Raw genomic sequence first — 20,237 nt, 5'->3', positions numbered from 1 at the left:
TTTAGAACTATTCTCTAGTTTTGTTTTTTAAATGAAATTTTACCTTGTCTTCCCAGGTATGCTGTAAATTTCTTGGGTACATGGGCTTCTAACTCATTACTATCTCCTGTAGTGCCACACATGATTCTTCCTTCATTCAGTCTATGCTTTTATTATTATGCTCTGCAAAGTGCTCTGGAAAAGTGGGTCTGAACTCTAGGAGTTGGGTAAAATTTTCTCCTTGACTTTGTATTTATTTATTTATTCTACTGTGGTTGTTAGAAGAAAATAGCATGCAACACCCAGGAATTACTAAGCCATTTTCACACGCAATACAATTTCAAAGCCTATATTGAGAATTAGAAACTTACTCGTAAACGGTTGTCCAACCATTTTCATTACTTTTGGTAGCCAGAAGTCCTGTGTTTCCAGGATATGTCATCAAGGCCAGATTATAGCCTTGGGCTGACACTCTCTTTAGGACTCCATTGCTGCTTATGGTCAGCCAATACACCTGCCCACCAGGCACCACAAGCCAAAGGGGCATACCGCCTGCATCACGGCGAATGTGCACCGAATTGCCATTGCTGCTGGTAATTGCGCCCAACTCCCCTTCGGCATTGTAGGTGAAGTTGTACACATAGTCCCTCGTTATCAAGTTCAGGGTGTGCAGGTGGGTTCCATTGACAGTGAACTGGTACAGTTCCTGATCAGCAGGTGAGGCAATCTCATAAAGGTTCATGTCATTCAAGTGGGCTTGGTTCCTGCTGATGGTACGAATTCGAATGTTCCCAAGGTCTGCCACATAGAGGGTACCATCAGGTGACACTGCTAAGGAGGAAGGGGCTTTCATCTTTGCATCTTTGGCATAGCCACCATCACCTGTGGGAGAAAGACCCTGATTTTAATAATCAGCATGACAAGCATTTACATGAACATACTACAGACAGAAAGTACTGTGCATCAAAAATTATTTTAAAGGAAGGAATAAAGATACAACAATTACAATAATTCATTGACATTTCAGAAGGAGAGAACAGAGCTGAGGCCACCAGAGGTGGAAAACAGGGAGGAGAAATTGGTAGAAGGACACAAAAAATGATTACATTGTGTAATGTTGAATATACTAATTATTCTGATTTGAGCATCACATATTGCACACAGGTAATGATATTCAACTCTGTACCCCACAGACATGTACAATCAACGATGTTTCAATAAATAAATTAAAAAAAATTTGAAAGGGAACAATCAGTGAACCAATGTTCTCCACGTGCCCTCCTTGACAAATTTGAAACCCATTTTTCAAAAGACTAATTCTTGAGTCAGTACCACTGAAGATGAACAGTAAGATGTAATTATCTCAGTTACACCAATTTTGTGAAATCCTCAATCCTGCTGTTCAGAATCTATTGTATTGCAAGATACAAGAACAGGAGACAATGATAGCCACACATAATTTAGCTGGAAATCCATGAGACGCATGCCTGTCAATGCTTGTAGGATCTGTTTCAGGACTTTCCCCTCCTACCATGCCTAGAGGCCCTTTCTTTTGTTAGTTCCCGTTGTTACGCTGTCAAAGTACATTAAGTCTATTAAGTGTGACAGTGATTCAGAACATCAAATTTGATAACTGGAATAAACATTAGATTTGCTTTGAATAAAAGATACAAATTAGCAAAATATCTATAAAACTAATTGTCCGGGATAACACAGGAAATATTGATCAAAAGTCCTATTGACCAAATTGCTTGCTCCTGATTCCTCTGGCCTAAAAAAAGGCAAAGGTTAAGAGGACCATTCGGGCCTGGATGAACAGTTGAATAGGGCTGCATGTGGCATGGAGGGATTTCCAAATCCCAGCACCAAATTTATCTGTTGACATTTAGAGGACTGTTTACTATCTGGAATACCCAATCCATATTTGGGGGAAAAGCCTTTCTTCCCCCACCCCATCCCTCTTTCAATTAGAAGTAAAGGGTACTATTTTTAGAGAAAGCTTTGAATGTCGCAAACTGATGTCCTGAGAACCCTCCATTGTGGGATTTAATTTTGCTCATCTATTCCCAAAGCAGTCTTCTCTTAGTCCCTTTGAGTCTCAAGTAGCACATGCTTTTAATCTGAAACCAGCCACCTCAGGGGAGTATTTTTTTTTCTTAGCTAAATCAGTAAATGTGGTTTTTACCTAGTTTTCCTTTCTCTAAAGCACAAATAATATCATAATCTTACATTTGTACATTCTGACATTTTATACTCTTGACTTTTTAGGAGTATACAAATTTTTACTATACTAGTTTATCCTCAGAATAGCAAGGTGATATAACTGAGACAAGCGCTATCGCTAGTTAATAAATGAGGCAAGTGAGTCATGAAGAGGTTTTGTGGCTTTCCTAGGGTCACTCGGTGAGGCAGTTGTCAGAACAGCTAGCTGATCTGACTTCCAAACCATTGCTTTCTTCACTAGCTCCTACCAACATTTACAAGTCACACTTTTGTTTTCCTTTTGACTTTTCTGATGCACGTTTTCTTTTGAAAACAGAGAGGGGGAGCTGGTGAATTGCTAAAAAGGTCATACCTGAAAAACAGTCACAGTTGGGATCAATTTTGCAGTCACAGTCAGTGGGGGCACCAGCGATGATGGAGATCTCCCCGTTGGTGGTCACTTGCTGAATGCGGTTTACTTTCCTCTCGTCTGTTTCAGCTATGAAGAGCAGCCCGCTGTGGGAGACGCCGATGGCCCTCGCCGACTCCAGTGTGGAGTGAATTGCTACCTTGCTGACCAAGAAATGATCTATGCCTGGCACCTGGCAGTGAATGGGGCGCCCTGCAATGATCCGCACACGCCTGTTCTCAGAAATTTGCAGCACAATGTTGTTATCCAAGACATATAATGAATTGTCCATGGGATTGACTGCAAGGTCTGTTGGCCATTCTAATCGCACCTGCAAAAAGAGAACACACGCCATTAGGTTACCATATCTTTCCAGGGGCAGTTTATCTTTACCTTGAAAGATACATTGGCTTATTTTTTCCCCTTGTTTTATGAATTTTGGCAACATTGCTGTTGTCTGGCAAAGCGGAGGGTGTCGTGGTTAATCACATGTTCTGGTAAGCACATTTATCATTTACGCCACTTCCAACATAACGTAGTTCTTTTTTTCAATAATTTCAGAAGTATACTCTAGAGCAGTGGTTTTCAGAGTGTTGTCTCTGAACCAGCAGCAACAGCATCACCAGGGAACTTGTTAGAAATGCAAAATTCTCAGGTCCCATTGTAGACTTATTGAATCAAAAAGTCTGGGACCCCCAGCCATCTGCATTTTAACAAGCCTTCTAGATGATTCTGAGACCACTACATGAGGGCTCTGGGTTGCTATGATACACAAATCTCTCTCACTGTCTTGTAGATATATAGAAGAGCAAAGTCATAGTGGCTTCTGGACAACAGAGTGCTAGAGAAACGAAGTTTTACTCAATCGGCAACCTTTTGGGAAAGCACCTGCCATTAGCATAGACCTAGCATCCATCTTGTGGAGTACTCAGGTACTGTTCATTAGCTGTTGATTTGGAATCCTAGGCTGTAGCATATTTTTCACCTAGCTTGTCCTGGTTCACTCCATATGCCCCTTCCCTCAGCAAAGAAACAGGTCGGTTTGTTCTTTCGGTGAATGTTTGCTGGGTACCTTCTCGGGGCTAAACCTTGTGCTAAGCTTTGGGGATTCAAAAATGACTATGACACAGCCTCTGCAATGAAATGACTATGGTCGAGTAGAGCCTTTGGAGGACTCATTAGGCAATTACTCTCTGTGCTATGAGAAGGAGACAGCAGAGAGGTTGTGAGAGCACTTCACCTGGACCGGAAGTCAGGAAGCAGAATAGTCCAAGAGAAGATGGTACCTGTAGGTAGGGTCTGAAATGACCAGTAGGAGAGGAATGGGGTGGAAATTAAGAGGGGAGGGGCAAAGTTGAGGGCAATATGGGTAGAGGGAACAGCATGGGTGAAGATTCGGAGATTAGAGACAGCGTGGCCCATCTAGGTTACTACAAATAATTCAATAAGGCTAATATAGGCTGAGTATATGGGAGTGCTGAGTGATGAGAACCAGGAGGTAGACAGTGGCCAGGTGTTATGAATTAAGTTGTGTCCTCCCCATATTTATATGTTGAAGCCCTAACCCCCAAGATGACTATATTTGGAGATAGGGCCTTTAAAGAGGTAGTTAATATTAAATGAGGTCATAAGAGTGGGGCCCTAATCCAATAGGACTGGTGTCTCTCTAATAAGAGGAAGAGATGACAGGAATGTGTGCATACAGAGGGACGACTATATGAGGTCACAGTGAGAAGGTGGCTATCTGCAAGCCAAGGAGAGAGGCCTCAGGAGAAACCAAATCCACCATTACCTTTGTCTTGGACTTCCAGGCTCCAGAAGTGTGAGAAAATAAATTTTTGTTGTCTAAGCTACCCAGTCCCTGGTACATGGTAGCCCTAGCAGGCTAATATACCAGATAATGAAAGGAAGCACATATCCAGTTTTGTGCAGAAGGCTGTGGGAAGCCACTGAAGGGCTTGAATTAAGGGTGTGACATGGTCATGTTTGGGTTCTAGAGGAATCATGCTGGCTGTTGTTGATACCACATTGGAGGAGGAGGCAAGGTGGGAGGCAGGCAGACAGTTGGGAGGCTCCTGCGGTGGCCGAGATGAGGGATGATGATGCTTGAATTAGGATGGCAAAGTGAGCATGGAGAGAAGTAGATGGATTTGAGAAATGTAAAAGAGAAGCAAAAGGACTGGTGTGTGTGTGTGTGTGTGTGTGTGTGTGTGTGTGTGTGGTGCACTTTCTGCCAAGTGCTGTGCTAGGCACTGGAGACAAACAGGCTAACCAAACATGGCTCCATTTTAGTTTCTGGACATGAGTCAGCTCAGTGCCTGCCCTGACATCTCCTTAATAGTGACTGTTTGTCCCTTGGCACTTCTCAGAGAACCGTGCTCCACGCCACTCCCCACCCCACCACTCATGTTTTTTCTACTTTATTTCCCTTCTCTTAGGCTAGACAAAGGCAGAACAAATGTCCCACTCAAGGTCAAAATAGTAACAGTAATGTGGCTACCTTTCTTTTTTTTTTTTTTTTGTCTTTTTTCGTGACCGGTAACGGGATCGCAACCCTTGGTGTCGCGCCAGTACCGTAACCGGCAACGGGATCGCAACCCTCGGTGTCGCACCCGCACCACGCTTAACCAGTGAGCGGACTGGTCTCTATATGGGATCCGAACCCTCGGCGGGAGTGCTGCCGCACTCCCAAGTGCTGCACTCTACCGAGTGCGCCACAGGGCCGGCCCCATGGCTACCTTTCTTTTTTGCTTTGAGTAAAAGCCCAAGGAAGGCTTTGTTTTTCTCATGGAATCTGAAAGTCTGAAAACAAGACATGAGCTGTCATTGCATTCTGAGGCCCACTCCTTCCCCAGCTGGAAGAGGCCTTACATGGCAGTCAGCGACAAAGTGAATAAAGCCCAGTTTGAGATAGGCCCTCAGTGTAATTGTGTCTCATATGGAGGGCAACCGGTGATGTTGTGAAGAGGACAAAGGTTGTCTTTGACCTCCCCTATTGCGTCATGTGGTGCTCCTTGCCCTGTCTCCCAGACACCCAGCAACCTCATTCTGTCCTCATGTCTCTGTGTGCCCTCCACCTGCACCTCCACATAGGCTGGACTTCTCTGGTCACTACCAGATGCCTCTAGGCAGCTAGGAATTTGAGTGCTAATGGGGTATAAAGCCGAGCTTGTGTTATGCATGTTCTACAGAGCCTTTCAGACTGAGGCCATTGGATAAACATTAAACACCAGCCTTAACAGCTCCCAGAGCAGTTTGCGGTGATGTGTTTCTCAGCACGTCTGACTGAGGCCTTTGCATGTCAGTGCCCTGCCACGGAGAGGGAGAGTGAGTGTCTGCTGCTGCGAGGGCACTGGCTCCTCCTCCGCCCTGTGCCCCTGCCTTGGACCTCTATATATGCTATTGTGCTGGTACAGAGGCCGTCTGTGCATACTGGTCCTATGGAGCATGGTCCCCCAGGAAATAAACCGGGGCTGGCTGAAGAAGAGGAAATACATTTATTTCACTACAACACTCCTATTTTGATGGAGTCTGAAGCCAGTGACCCAGAAAAAACAAACCTGGCAGAAATGACATTCTAATTATCTGCGCTCTGGGAGCTGAGGCCAGGGCAGAGGCCGCGGACAGCGCACACTTGGCAGGGGCCAGAGAAGGAGCATGTTTTGGACTCTGTTCTCAGCTATCAAGGCTGACTCTGAGATAAAGGCTGGTAGTTGGAAAATAAGCTGTTAAATTCTCCAACTTGCCCAACCTGATTTAAGCCAATACTATTGGTGTCATGTTTATTAGATTTAATAATGCCTCAAAAACACACCAGCTATTGTGTCTGTTTGTTTTCTTTTCCATCCAATAAGTCACCCTCTGGCAGTTTCCTGTGACTAAAGTGGCCTTTGTGTTTCTGAGACACTTTCTACACCAACTACACAGAATCCCTTTAATTCCCATTTGATTTGGCTGGGTAGCTTGTCTATGAAAACTGCTCAGATGAAAGATGTGTGGCTACTTAGTAGTCGAGGGTCTACCTTCTCAGAAGCTGGACCTTTCCACCTCTCTTAGGTTGTCAATTCCTTTTATGTCCTTCTCATGTTAAATACTCCCATTTCCAGGTAATTTTTCAAGGAGCTGGTGCCTTATACCCACACAATAGAAAGAATATATTTACCAAGGCATTTCCATAACACACAACCTAACATATAGAGTGCGGTCTTTGAGCTGATTCTGGCAGTCAGAATTAGCATCTATTAGTTGCAAAGAGACCCCAGAATTATATGCTACTGAGGTGGGGCCAAGGTTAATCCCTGAGAGCAGCTGGCATTTGTCCAAGTGGTTTCTAGGGGGAAATAAATGCTTACTTTTGGAGGTGGGAGCAGAAAGAGATTGAAGAGCAGCAGTGAAGCTCTGTAAACTCTGCCTAGTGACCCGGCCTACAGGCAAACCATTTGGCCTAATTTGTGGTGGTTGCCCCACCTTGTAAAAATACATTAATTTGTTTGAATGTCAAAATGTATTTAAGCTAAACCAGTATTAAAGGTCACTGGTGTAGCCGCCAGCTGGTGGAATGCGCCCATCTCCCAACAACCTTTCCTGAGAAATGACCCTGAGCAGAAAGGAGCTCTTGGTCAGACTGTCAACCCTTGACAGCACTATGTCTTCCTTGGCTAATTGAAAACTTGCCTTAAAGGGAGTTGACTCTCAGGTCGACCAATCCCATAGTTGGTTTAAAGATCCAGCTAATTTTGACCTAAGTAACAGTTTATAAAGCAGCAGAATTCTACAGAGAAAAATCTATGTATAAAAGCAATATCTAAATATGAGCCCTTGGTTAGACTAAACTAGGAAATTCCTCAATTATAAGCCTAATCCCACACTGAACACATAAACCACCATTTGTGTGCTTGAGCTGTGTCTAACAGTTTGAATCCTGGTTCCTTCCCTTACTAGTGTGTAACCTGAGGCAAATTAGGTTATTCTCTGTGAGTCTCCAATTTTCTCATCTGTAACAAGGAAAAGAGACTAATGATAGTATATCTGCTTGTAGAGTTATTGTGTGGATTAAATGAGATAGTCATGTAAGGTGCTCAGCCCAGTGCTTGGTACATAATAAGGGATGGCAACTGGTATTAATATTAGTAATGGTTTCATAGTCACAGACCTTTAGAGCTAGAAGGAACCTAATCTGGTTACCTTTCAACTATGTTTCCCAGACTTCAGTTGCCCACATACCACTTCTATGAATTTTGCCTCACCCCAACACCACCTGCACTGATATTGACTTAATATTTTTCTTTTAATTGACCTATTTTAAAAACGTAAATAGATGATACTCCTTCCTTTAAACTGGTCCTAATCAATAACACCTATAAAATTACAGACCCACTCATCTGGGTCATTAATGAAAGTAACTACTATTTATTGAGTGTTTCTTAAGTGTCAGGTACTTTATATATATGGATTACTGCTTTAAATACTTAGAGTAATCATTTGAGAAAAAAACTATTAATAATCCCCATTTTCAGACATGCTCTCTAGCTCCTAGATTCCTCATTTAGAAGAGGGAACACATTTCTTTACTCTCTCCTCACCAAGTCTGGCTTCCCCTTTTATTCCTTTTGAATCAACCTACAGGTTGCTCTCTTTGGCTGAGAAGGTCAAAGCTTGTTAGGAGTTGAGTGATTTGTCTTTTCCTTTGTTATCTGTTATCTCTCAGTTTAATGCTTTGTGAGCACCTACTGTGTGCCAGGCACTGTTATAAAGGTAAATAAACAGGTTTCTGCCCTCGATTAGTTCACAATCAAGTGGGGAAAGGCAGATACAGAAATACGTCATTCAACATAATGTGGTTAACTGCCATGATAGATGTATGCTTAGGGTGACATGTGAACATGGAGGAGAGAGTTCAAGGCAAGATTCCTAGAAAAGGAATGTAAACTTAATCTTGAAAGATGAAGCAAAGGTATTAAGAAGCAGCAAGGTGGGAAGGGTGATCTCAGCAGAGGGAAAAGGGTGAACATAAGCACAGAAGCATGAAACCATATGGGAGTGGAGGAACTATAGTCTGGGATTAGTAGGCATAAAATAGAGTAGGTAATATGGGTACATGAAGTTTTAAATGTTCAGGTTTCTCCACTGAGACACTATTGTCATGTGGAGCCAGTCCTGTGCATTTTAGGATGTTTAACAGCATCCCTGGCCTTTATTTAATAGATACCAGTAGCACCTTATCCACAGTTGGGACAACCAAATATGTTTCCAAGAACCACTGGACTTAGTCATGGAGGGCTGTGTATACTAAGGACTTTAGACTTAAACTGTAGGTGCTGAGGAGTCAGTGAAGGTCTTTAAAGCAGGAGCTGACATGATCAGATCTTAGGCTGCAGTTTGGAGGACATGCTGGAGGGAGACCAGACTAGATGCAGGAGAACTAATCTGGAGGCCAGCCATTCACCAGTACATCTATCCATTAATGTATCCTTCTTGGGTTAAAAATTCTGACTATGTCATTTGCTATATTTGTGACTTTGGAGCAAATTAATCTATCTAAGCTTCAGTTTTCTCATCTAGAAATTGAGTATAGTAATAATATCTTGTAAAAAAATTGTAATAAGAATTAGATGGAAAAAAAATCTATATAAACCATCTAGCACAGTGCCTGGTACATAGAAAGAGCTCTGTAAAAGTTAGTTATTATTATTTTTTTATTATAGAACATGCTTGGTATTTCCTCTGATCCCTGTCTGACTATCACAATGTTCTCTTCCTGGGCTATCTCATGAACTCTTAAGTTCAATCATGTAGTCATGGTCTTTCAAGGTTTCCCTTGCTTCTGTGTCACCAGCCATTTCTTCCTTGTTCATTCATTCTATTCCTTGAGAATCTTTCTAGGCTATATGTCCTCCAAGAAATATTTGGCTGATATTGAGAGATATTATTTTACATACATTTGTCAGCCAATTTCATGGCTAATATTTTAGCTTATTACTTGGATTCCCACTGTTATTTGTAACGGTATTCTTGGTACAATTCCAAGTGCAAAACATGCTAGTTTAATTAATTTCCTTTCTTCTGCCAAATGAATGTCTATTTATCCCATGTTAGGCACTGTGCTAGGCACTAAGGAGCCATTGCTAATCAAGACAGACTGGATTCCATCCTTCATGAGGTTTACAATCTTTTGCTGACTTCACTTTTTTTTCCCCCCAGCATTAGTGGCATAGAACAGTAGACTACTTCAGTTTCATTCTATTCATTTTAAGAAATTAACTTTCATGGACAAGCCTCAACATATCATGACTGTTACTATATTTTACAATTACCACCAAATGCTACTGACTTCTTTCCCCAAAGTTCAACTGTGCTGAAGAAACCAGTTGTTTCCCCAAAGGTCCTGCCTTTCTATCCCAAACACGACACTTCTAATCTCCCTCCTTGACTACATTTGGAGCCTTGTGGCTCATTTAAAAAATGACTCTGATTTTGATCTCTAAGGGCTCTTCAGTAGGAACGTCCAGGTAGTGTTTGATTATCTCTTCTGTAGTATGCCAGCCCTGGGGAAGATACAGTGACGGGACTGAATGCTCTCTGCCAGGTGTTCTGCCAGCTCCATGTTAGATTTCCCCGGGCTTCTAAAAGCTGACAACTCCAGATTGTTCACATCACTTTTTTGTCAGTTTTCAAATGGCCTTCTCATTTTTTGGCACTGATACTGTCTGAGCTTCTTCAAATTTATAAAAAAGAAAAAAAGCCATCTGGAGAAAGTTTGGTTTTTTATGTGCTCGGAAAGCATGATGACACCTTTGAGAATGATGGCCCCTATTGATCTTGCTTTTTTTAAAATGGAAATTATTAAAAGATGAAATGCACCAACATTACATGGCCTTGTCAACAGGCAAGTTATTTCCCATTATCTCAGATCCTCACTCTTGTGTCTCTCTGCATAACAGCTGGAGAGTTTGAAGAACCTCTCAACCTTTGGTCAAATGCATTGGCATGATGTCTATCTCCATGGCTTCCCAATCAGAATAACTGACGCTTGGGTTGCATTATTCTTTGCAGATGAGTAGCTAGGATCAGTCTAATCAAGAGTTACAATTGGACTGATCTTAAGAATCATTCTACTGCAGACAATATAGATTAACTTGCATCTACCCCAATGTTTCTAAAGCATTTTAGAAGTGGAGGAAGCAAAGCAAAGCAAAGCAAAACAAAAACCGCCAAAGTAATCCTGGTGTATTTAATCTTCTAATAATTTATACTTTTTACAAGGAAGATCAATCAGGGCCATCACTCTCAAAGGTGCCATTGTGCTTTCCAAGTGCAAAAAGCAAAATTTTCTCTAGATGGCTTTTCTCTCCTTTCTATAAATTTGAAGAAGCTCAGACAGTATCAGGGTCAAAACAAAATGTTAACTTTGTGATTTCTAAGATTCCTGTGGCAGACACTGCTAGTTCTAGCCTACCCCATTTACTTTGTTCTCCTTGGTAGTAGACCCCCCGTTTTTTATTTAGGTACACTGCTGCCTAGAATAGAAGACATTCCAGCCTTATTTGCAGTTATCTGTAGCCATGTGGTAAAGTTCCAGGCAATAGGATGTAAGAGGAATTCTGGAGGGATCCACACTGTCAATTGGATGCTTTAAAAGGCTGCTTAAGGAGAGCCAACCCAACTGAAAGGAGCCTCTTTTTTGTCTTTCCTTCCATTCTGCAATCCAGATGTACTGGTACAAATTTTAGCAGATGTCTTGGACCATGAGGTGGCCTTGAAAATGGAAGTTATGTGCTAGAATGGCAGTGCAGAAATACAGGAGCCTGGGTCCCAGATGACATCATGGAGTTGCCTTTTCAGTCCTGAACGATATGTTCAGCCTGGCTGCTATCTTGCTTATGTCATTGTCATGTTGGGGTTTGCTGTTATTCTCAGTTGAATCTTATCACAGTGAGGAAAATGCTTTAAATATTAGACTTTGGTCTTGACTGGAGCTAAGGAATACACCATTACACTCAAACTGGCCTAACAAATTTTTAGTTTTACATCTCTGGATAAATCACTTGTATTTGCAAAATTAAATTAAACTAAGCAGAAATAAGTTAATGACTGAAAGTGACTGACACGTGGCAAAGTCCACTAGGGAAGCCCTTTGTTGAGAAGATGACTAATTGCTTAAACTTAGTGATTAACCTCAAGCATTCTTGAATACCCAGGGCTCCATCTTTGGGTACTTCAAGCTGCTCTTCTAGCTCCATGACTCACTCACTCAGATCCACTGCTACTCCATTATACTGTGAATACTTGTCTGCTTTCCTATGTTCTCTACCAGGTCTATGAGTCTTCAAGGGCAAGGATGAGGACTCATTCACTTTTTGTATTTCTAGTATCTGGTACTGCAGTTGGCAAATGTTTGTTGAAAGAAAACATTACTGTTTCATTGACTGTAACATTTTCAGTCCATGAAAGCATTAAAAAAATTATAACATGCAAATAGGCTCTAAAAAACCTAATATTTATCAATGTGTTTGAGTCAGAAAATCTAGGTTTTCTGAAATCCACTGAAGTTAGTGGAAGTTGCCATATATTCTCGATTTTAAGAAGTGCATTTTACACTCCCTCCATATTTTTTTTTTGTATTCTACTGTTTTTTTTAATTTTGATTTTTTTCATTGTACATGTTTATGGGGTACAGTTTGTTATTTGAATATATGCATATATTGTATAATGATCTAATCAGAATAGTTAGCATATCTATCATCTGAACATTTATCATTTCTTTTCGATTATAACATTAAAGACCCTCTTTTCTCACTATCTTGAAATATGCAACACAATATTATTAGCTATTGTCACCTTAGGGCACCAGAACTTACTCTTCCTATCTAACTGTAACTTTGTACCAGTCTACCAACCTTTTTCCAGTCTCTTCTCTCCTCCCTTTCCCTGCCTCTGGTAATCACTATTCTACTCTCTACTTCTCTCCTGTTATTTTTCTTAATTGACCCATGATAATTGTGTGTATTTATGGAGTACAATATAATCTTTGGGTACATTCATACGGTGTGTAATGAATCATATCAGGGTGCTTAGTATATCCATCACCTTGACCATTTGTCACTTCTTTGTGTTAGGAACATTCAATATCATCTCCACTAGCTATTCAAAGAGACGCAGTACTTTGTTGCTAACTGTAGTCTCCCTATATTTCTATAGAACATTAGATCCCATTCTTTTTATCTCTTTACTATTTCATATTCAGTGACCATCCTCTCCCCATACTCCCCTTCTGCTTCCTTGACCAGTCCTAGTAACCACTATTCTATTCTCTACTTCTGTGAGATCAACTTTTTTAGCTCCCACTTATGAGTGAGGACATGTGGTATTTCTCTCTCTGTGCCTGGCTTATTTCACTTAACATAGTTTTCTCCAAGATCATCCATGTTGTTGCAAATAGCAGAATTTCATTCTCTCTTATGGCTGAGTACTATTCCATTGTGTGTATATACCATATTTTCTTTATTCAGTCATCCCTTGAAGGACATTTATGTCAGTTCCAACTCTTGGCTATTGTCAATAGAGCTGCAATAAGCATGGGTCCATATTTTAACTTTTCTGAAGTGAGGATATGCCTTATAATCAAGGTGTATGTTTAATGGAACATTTGTCCCCACCATCCAAAGTTATCAAACTGATGCTACATCTTACAGTCCTTGGTGCCTTAGAATTGAGGAAATACGGTCTTTACGTTTTGATCCGGAGACTTTGGAGATCCCCAAGACTCTTGCAGGAGGTCTGTGAGGTCAAAACAATTTTTCTGATAGTACCATCTGCCTTTTATACTTTCTCATGTGTGTGCAGTGGAGTTTTCCAGAGGCTACCTGAGACTTTGATATCTTTAGTTTAAAAACATTCACAATTTTAATTTCTAATAAGGTAAATATCGATCATAAAACCCACACAAAGAAAAGTTCTTTAGGGCCCCCAACAATTTTTAAGAGTGCAAAGGGGCCCTGAGACCAAATAGCTTGAGAATGGTTATCCTAGAGGAAAGAAACAGTGAAAGAAGCCATTCTATTATATCATGGTTTCATTCAAGCTCATTAAGAAAAAGCATGTATCCCTTTCAAGATGGTGCTTGGGGCTAGAGCCCTGTCCAAAAGCATACTGATGAAGTGGCTGAAAATCTTCACTTCCTCTAGAGACCAAAGGCCTGATGGGTGCTATAAAAGTTTGTTCTTAGAGACTCGCTCATAACAATCAGCACGTACACACTCTCTAGGAGTCTGCTGTGTAATTGCCACTACCTCATCTTAATAACAGGCATAATTACTCTGAGTTTCCGTCGACCCTTTCTTGCATCTCCTCTCTGAAGCCTCAATTTTGGAAATGGCACTTGTGAATACACAGAATGTTTAACCACTTCCAGTTTTCAATTTACAGTCAAAGTCATCTATCAGCAGGAGATGAAGGCCCAGTGTGAAAACTACAGAATGTCCTTCAGACTCCACAGCTAATTTGTTTGTAAATTTGATTGTTATTGTAAGAAGAACATATTGTACATGATGCTAATCACATGATGTTACTTGCCGATTTACTATTTGTATTTCTGTATTTTGGGTTTTATCATTAGAGCCAAAGAACTTAACTCTTTCAGCACTTCTGGAGGTGGGGAGAAGAACACGAAAACTTTACTGTTTCTACTTTTGAGTCTCTATTTCAATTTAATTCTTCATGTATTTATTAAATACCTACTGTATACATGTAGTCCTATAGGGGATACACATACAGAAGGAGAGGCAACTAGAGAACAGTTCAAAGTAATATGAAATTAAATTTGAGGCCAGGTGATGAGACCATAAATTCTGAGAGAATTCAGAGTAAGGAGAGGACCACTGTAGGTCTTCATGAAATAAGAGGTGTAACTCTTGTCTTTCTGAGAGCCAAGGCTTTGCTTGCATAAGAGCCATGGAATTATAAAGAAGCCCATGGAATCATTCTGCAGTTTCTTTCTGCTGAGAAGTTGCAGAAACTTGTCTGGTGCAGGTTGTTAATATTATAGTATTGGCTCAACAGGAATAGACCAAGCTTCCAATTCCCTTTGGCACCTATGCAATTTACAGGCCAGAAGTATGATGGCATGGCTTTTATGAAATGGTCTGATTTCATTGATCAGCCATTCTGAGATTATGTTTTCATTTCTGTAGCTACTGCTAACCCTTCTTTCTGGTGTAATATTTCAGGAAGAAAGTATTAAAAAATTCACCATGGAGATTTGGGCAGGGCTCTGGATGGGAAGAGAAACATCACAACTCATGATTGCTCTAGTCAAAAGTTCATTTCAAGTTAGGCTAAAATCCTACAGATTGTCTCTCTCATCTTAACTCTCTAATGATTCCAAATGGTAAGGACACTAATAAGAGCAGATGGCCTAATGAACATTTGGAGGGAAGATTTAACTGGTTGTATTTTCATTAGGCCTCCAATGTGCTTCCAGGTTTTGCCCACCGCTTTCTTATGTGTTATACAAAACTGCACACACTCAACAGATGGCCCAGCTCAAGCTTCATGCTTCCAGAACTCTGGAGATTGGCCACCTGACCACTTACCATGGGTACAGCACCATTTAAGGAAGCATGCAGGCTACAGACTTGAGCCTGAACAAAAGCAAAAAAATGGCGATGAATATTGAGTACCTGTGCTTCAATAAAAGAGGAGTCAAAATCACCCTCCTAAACACGTTGAGCAGCTCCCCTTGAGGTCTACCAATAACAGCTTCTTACGGATTCAGTAATGGTGAAATCCTCTGTGACAAACAGTCCATTCTAATTAATGTTTCATCCAAACTGTAAGCATATCTGAGTGACTCCAGCAGCAACAATGACATGAAAATCTAACACTTCAATGCACAGCATGCTAGTTATTAAGCTATTGTCTCACAGCTCCAAACTCACCCCTTTAAAAATGTTGCTTTGGGATGCTGGGATTGGGATTCTGCAATCTACATTTTTCTTTTTTTCAGCTGGATTTCCAATAGGTCCTGAAAATATGGGAAATAAAGGGATTCCAAGGGGCTAGAGGAGGGAGAAGAAATTTGCTCCTTCCTGTTTGCTTTCTGCTCCTGTGAGCATCACCCCAATGAATAGCCCTTCATCTTGGCAGCAGCTCCTTTCCATATTCCAAGAATCAGTCTCATCATGCCCCCTCCAAAGTACCAGAAGCAGCTGACTGGCAGCATCCTTTCTTCAGAGGACTAGGTCCTACCTCCGTGGAGCAAATCCTCCAATTTTCTAGGATCTGACAATCCCAAACTTTCCCTTTGTTGCCCCAGCCCTAAAGCCACTTCCTGCAGATATTATCTCTCGTTTTTTTTCAACCCTCTAACACCTGTGCAGCCCTTCCCTACGTTAAATCCTCTCTGTTAAAGTAACTAATGTGGTTTCTGTTTTTCGGACTGGATCTTGACTAATAGTCACAGCATGAGCCTGTGTACAAAGACAGAAGAAGAGCAATACACTACTGTAGGCTAGTGGTAACAGAAAACTAGTAAAGATGAACAAGAACTGGCAAGAACCAACTTGGTCCTAGAAAACTTATTAGTGAATAACTTCTCCTACATATCTATTGGCCTAGGCACTTCCTAAGTATATAGGTACTGAAGGTGCCATGATGACTTCACAGTAATCCTTTACAGAGAACACCTGAGGCCAGGGGGAACCAGGGCTGTGTTGCCCACCCTAACCTTTGCACTACATGACCTGGCTCTGGAGGCCATCTCTTCTGCTCCCTCTCTGGTCCTGTTCTAGTCATGCCAGTCTGATGGGCTGCCTAAGCTTATGGGGCCTCCTGGGGGCAGGATGGGCTGGGGTCCTGTTTCCTCCTGTCATGCACCTCTGAGGTCCTGTCCCAACTCTGTTCCAGGGTGGGCTGGGCCTGGACAAGGAAGCTCTTCCCTCTCAGAGGAACACCCTGTATCAGAGGTCAGTAGTCAATGCCCTCATGAGACACCAGGGGAGGTTGAGGCCCTGACAAAAAAAATGCACATGGCTCAGCTCCCAAGGAGCAGGGTCACCAGACCCAATGAGTAGGACCCTGGAGCCAGTCTGGGTGAGAATCATGGCTTTGCCAACTGCTCGCTGTGTAACATTTATGTTGTCTCAACTCTCTGAGCCTCAGTTTTGCTCAGGAGGACCTGATGAGGATGTCTGTGAGGTACCCAGAGCAGGTACCCAAGCACAGTGGCTGCCGACAGCAGGCTCCCACCTCCTCAGAAGCCGAGGCCCAGCGCCACCTCCACAGCCCTGTCCTGCTGTGCCAGGCCTGCTGCCCAGCCCAAAGGCACACCTTGGAAGAAGCCTGCTGCTGCAGTTGTGCCCAGGCCAAGAGGCCCCTCCAGCAGCAGCCAGGCCTTCGCTGCCGGGGTGGAGACAGTGGCGGGGGGCAAAACTCTACACCCTGCTGCAAGCCTTTCCCTTTTTCCTAGAAAGATTCACAAGCAGAGCACGGGAAAGCCCAGGCTCTGGAACAGGGCTCCAGGAAATTGCAGCCTCCTCTACCAGTGGGCGAAGACCTCACTGTCCCAAGCACTTTATTTTTCTCAACAGCCCTGTGAAATTGGCATGAAGACAGTGTCGTGCTTGTTTCCTCCTTCCAGAAGCCAGTTTCTTATGCAGAAAAAGTACTCCTGAGGCAGGAGGGGAGTGCTTGGCTCTGATGCTGGGGAGGAGGTAGACACCCCAAAGGCCTCCCCTCTCCACGTGTCCTCTATCTCTGCCCTGAAGTGCCCGCTCTTCTTTTCCTGTGCCACAGCCGGAGCTGCCCTGTGAATGGAGGCAATGTTTTCCTTGGGGTTTGGGGGTGAGTTGGGGAGAGTGGTCACTCAGGAGCAGTATACACATCTTACACTCACCTTAGGTGACTAGTAAAGAGGCCTGAGGCCCAAGGCCAGTTCCTGACATGCCTGTGTTGTCCCTGTGTAGGCTGTGATTGGCTGACAGTGGTACTTAACTCTGCTGTCTTTATATAAATGTGGTCCCTGGCTGGGCCAGGCGACAGCATGCAAACTATAATGTACCCAAATATCACATTGTATGGCATAAATATATACAATTATCATGGATCAATTAAGAAAAGATAAATTAAAAAAAAAGATAAATACTTCTCAACAGGTGTAGCCTGTTAGTAAATGTTTATATGTCCCCGTGTTCACTTTTCTAAATACACTAACTTTTGCAGGAAAAGATGGTACTCCTGCTGACAGCCATCAGAACTTTCTCTTTGAGTTGTATTTCCTTCTGGTAAAGATGGGTTGGCATGAATTTGTGCACTTTCCCCTCCCACAGTTAATAGAGAACAGGGCTATGTTTAAAGGTATAGTCCGAAGTTTAATTATGCCAACTGGTTTACACTGGGACCTAGCCAAGGATGTTGGCCTTAAAACCCCTAGACACTAACCACTGAATTTATCAACCAGATATTTCTGAGTGTCAGGTTCACCTCAGGTCATGGCGCCTGCAGAGCAAAATGTATGGAAGACTGAGTGGTTCAAAAGTAGTTTGCAAGCTTTGCATCTTATGACTCTCTCTGAACTTTGAAGATGCTTTTCCTCCGGTGCTTAATAGTTTTAATAAGAGCTAACATGCCATTGTCCTTTGTGTGGAAAGAGGACACTGCTGAGGGAGTTTTATTTATGTGATAAATTATGTTTTCGATATAGCATTGAGCACAGTACTTGACTTTTATCTTAAGGCCCCTGACAACTCTAGCTATTTGCTTGTGTGCAGACATTTCAGCAGAATTTGGATATGCTGGAGTTGAAGATGTTGGCCTGCTATTATCTACTTCTTATATAAACAACCCGAGCTGTCACTTTGGAGGGAGCAATGCAAATATCTCTGATAACAGATTATTATATTGTGATTTCGCCATTTGTGTTTTTACCTAAGACATGCAGGCTTGAAAAGTGCAGTTAAAAAAAAAGAGTTTAAATGAATTTGGAGAAGGGAAGTGATATTTAAAGGAACTCTGTGGATGATCTTATGGCTACGTTTCTTCCAGTTTATCATTTTGTTGAACTTGGGTTTTATATAGATTTAAAAAAACTGATAGACATGCTTAGAATCTGAATATCTTGGTAAAAACAGAAGAGTGATTGCACAGATGAAGCAACTCAGAGACCGAACTTGCTTCAAAAAATTCTAGGACACTGCTTTCTTCTTATGATACATCAGCTTCATAACTTCTTTCTTTTTGATTTCTCACTTAGCTGGGAGCCTTTTTGTTTTGTCTTGGGGGAGTCATATTCTTCATACTGACCTAAATAAACTCTGTCTACTTTCTTATCTACTCTAATATTTTTTTTTGTGTGAAATTGAACCACCTAGAATGGCTGCAAGCCACCCACTGAATGGGCTGCTCTTCTACCTCTTGATTTCAAAGAGATGAAAGATGATCTAAAATCTCAAATCCATAGATGTATGAAACTCATGTTTCATTCTAGCCTTAGCTCCATAGTCAGCATGACATTTCTTGAAAGTAGAAAGAAAATGAAGGATTTGGGGCACCATTCAATGACTACAGTGAACATCCATTACATGATCTAGATAGAGCTTTACATCAGCATTAGGCAGATGAAACATTCTGTGAAGGTCACAGCAGGGTAAGACTAGTCTCTAGAGCATATGTTTGCTACATTCCACCAAGCTCACCTGCACATATATGCCTATCTGCAAAAGGTACACCTATGTGAAAAGGACAGAAGGGAAGATTACACAATTTCTATATCAGTTCCAAATTTCTTCTTGGTCCTTTTTATTCCAGTTTTTTAAATTATCAAAATTATCAGTTCAATTCTCTGTTTTGAGGACAGAAAGTCAAATACTACTACTACTGCTGCTGCTGCTGCTGCTGCTAGTCATAGTGATAATAATAATTTATTGAGCACTTACGAGCCAACACTTCGCTAAGTGACTTATGCATATTACCTCACTGAATTCTCACAACCTCCCTATGAGGAAGGTAACATTATCATCCCTATTTACAGATAAAGAATTTTTTCTCAGGGGCATACATCTAGTGAATGGTGGAACCAGGATTCAAACCCAGGCAGTCTGTGTTCCCAACCATTACGCTTTACTGACTTTTAATATTGGAGGTATGATTTTATCTATTGCATCCTCTAATTAAGGATTAGAGAAAGGTTTGGCTCTCCTTTGCAACTCTAGAAGTTGTTTTCCTGCATTTGACAGAGCTAGGAGACTAGATCTGGGCTTCATGAGCAATAAATAATATTATCCAGGAATGCATTTAAATTAGAGACTGCTGGCACTTCCGGTCCAGTGCAGTGTGTGTGCTCCCGCAGGGGCATGGAGGGTGCCTGTGTGTGACCAAGTAGGTAGGCCTCGGTGCCACTGGACTCCATCCCCAGTCCGGCTGAGTGTGTGCTGACCAGAGAGGCAACTCCCCAGAGAGGCCCAAGACCTGAGGGGACCACGCACCCAAGGTGCCAGTGGGCGACCGAGCAGACACTGAGGCAGCCATGCCAAATTGGCAGCCCCAGTAGCATCCTAGCCGGACAATAGTGTCGAACCATCCTAGCCAGACAATAGTGGACTGTGAAATCCCTTGCCACAATGACTAAACATCAAAGGAAAGATACCAGAAATAT

At 42.0% G+C, this 20,237-nt stretch overlaps 1 protein-coding gene across 1 annotated transcript in view; it reads right to left on the bottom strand.

The window, feature by feature from the left end:
- Positions 1–302: 302 nt before the first annotated feature.
- Positions 303–20,237, bottom strand: part of LOC103602943 (teneurin-1) — a gene marked incomplete at its 5' end in the record, with an annotated part of 140,651 nt that continues 120,716 nt past the window's right edge. Inside the window, 2 exons of the mRNA XM_008587397.1 lie at positions 303–861; positions 2,555–2,921. Of these exons, the coding sequence (XP_008585619.1) occupies positions 347–861; positions 2,555–2,921 (882 nt within the window). The remainder of the gene's footprint in view (positions 862–2,554; positions 2,922–20,237) is intronic.

This window comes from Galeopterus variegatus, unplaced genomic scaffold, assembly GCF_000696425.1.
Source record: "Galeopterus variegatus unplaced genomic scaffold, G_variegatus-3.0.2 Scaffold4369, whole genome shotgun sequence".
Classification (NCBI taxonomy): Eukaryota; Metazoa; Chordata; class Mammalia; order Dermoptera; family Cynocephalidae; genus Galeopterus; species Galeopterus variegatus.
Note: the sequence above shows the minus strand (reverse complement) of the source record. Positions and strands in the feature narration are given on the sequence as shown.